The sequence below is a fragment of the Mesitornis unicolor genome, unplaced genomic scaffold, assembly GCF_000695765.1.
Source record: "Mesitornis unicolor isolate BGI_N332 unplaced genomic scaffold, ASM69576v1 scaffold127, whole genome shotgun sequence".
Taxonomy (NCBI): Eukaryota; Metazoa; Chordata; class Aves; order Mesitornithiformes; family Mesitornithidae; genus Mesitornis; species Mesitornis unicolor.
The window spans coordinates 76,733-77,003 of NW_010195457.1; the positions used below are offsets into that span (position 1 = coordinate 76,733).

Consider the following 271-nt stretch of genomic DNA (forward strand, 5'->3'; position numbering starts at 1 on the left):
GTCGCCGCTGGGATGGGACGGGACCAGGGGCGGTCCGACGCTACTGCGCCCGCCCTTGGCGGCCTCCGCCCGCTGCACGTGACCGGTCGCCGAGGGAGGGCGGGACCGGAGATCCTCCCGCCCTGCTTGCCACCGGGAGTTAGCCTCGGTCGCTACGCTGCTTCCTGACAGGCTTCTCCCTCTGACAGCAAAGGGAGTACCGTCCACCGCGTCAGGAACTGGCATTTGCAAGCAGTCGGTGGTTCACAGAATCACAGACCGTTAGGGATTG

The 271-nt window shown here is 66.8% G+C and overlaps 1 protein-coding gene across 1 annotated transcript in view; it reads right to left on the reverse strand.

Moving 5' to 3' along the window:
• The window catches only part of TPCN2 (two pore segment channel 2), a 29,669-nt gene extending 29,444 nt beyond the window's left edge, over positions 1–225 (reverse strand). Inside the window, exon 1 of the mRNA XM_010188100.1 lies at positions 45–225. Within this exon, the coding sequence (XP_010186402.1) occupies positions 45–225 (181 nt within the window). The remainder of the gene's footprint in view (positions 1–44) is intronic.
• Between the last annotated feature and the right edge of the window lie 46 nt (positions 226–271).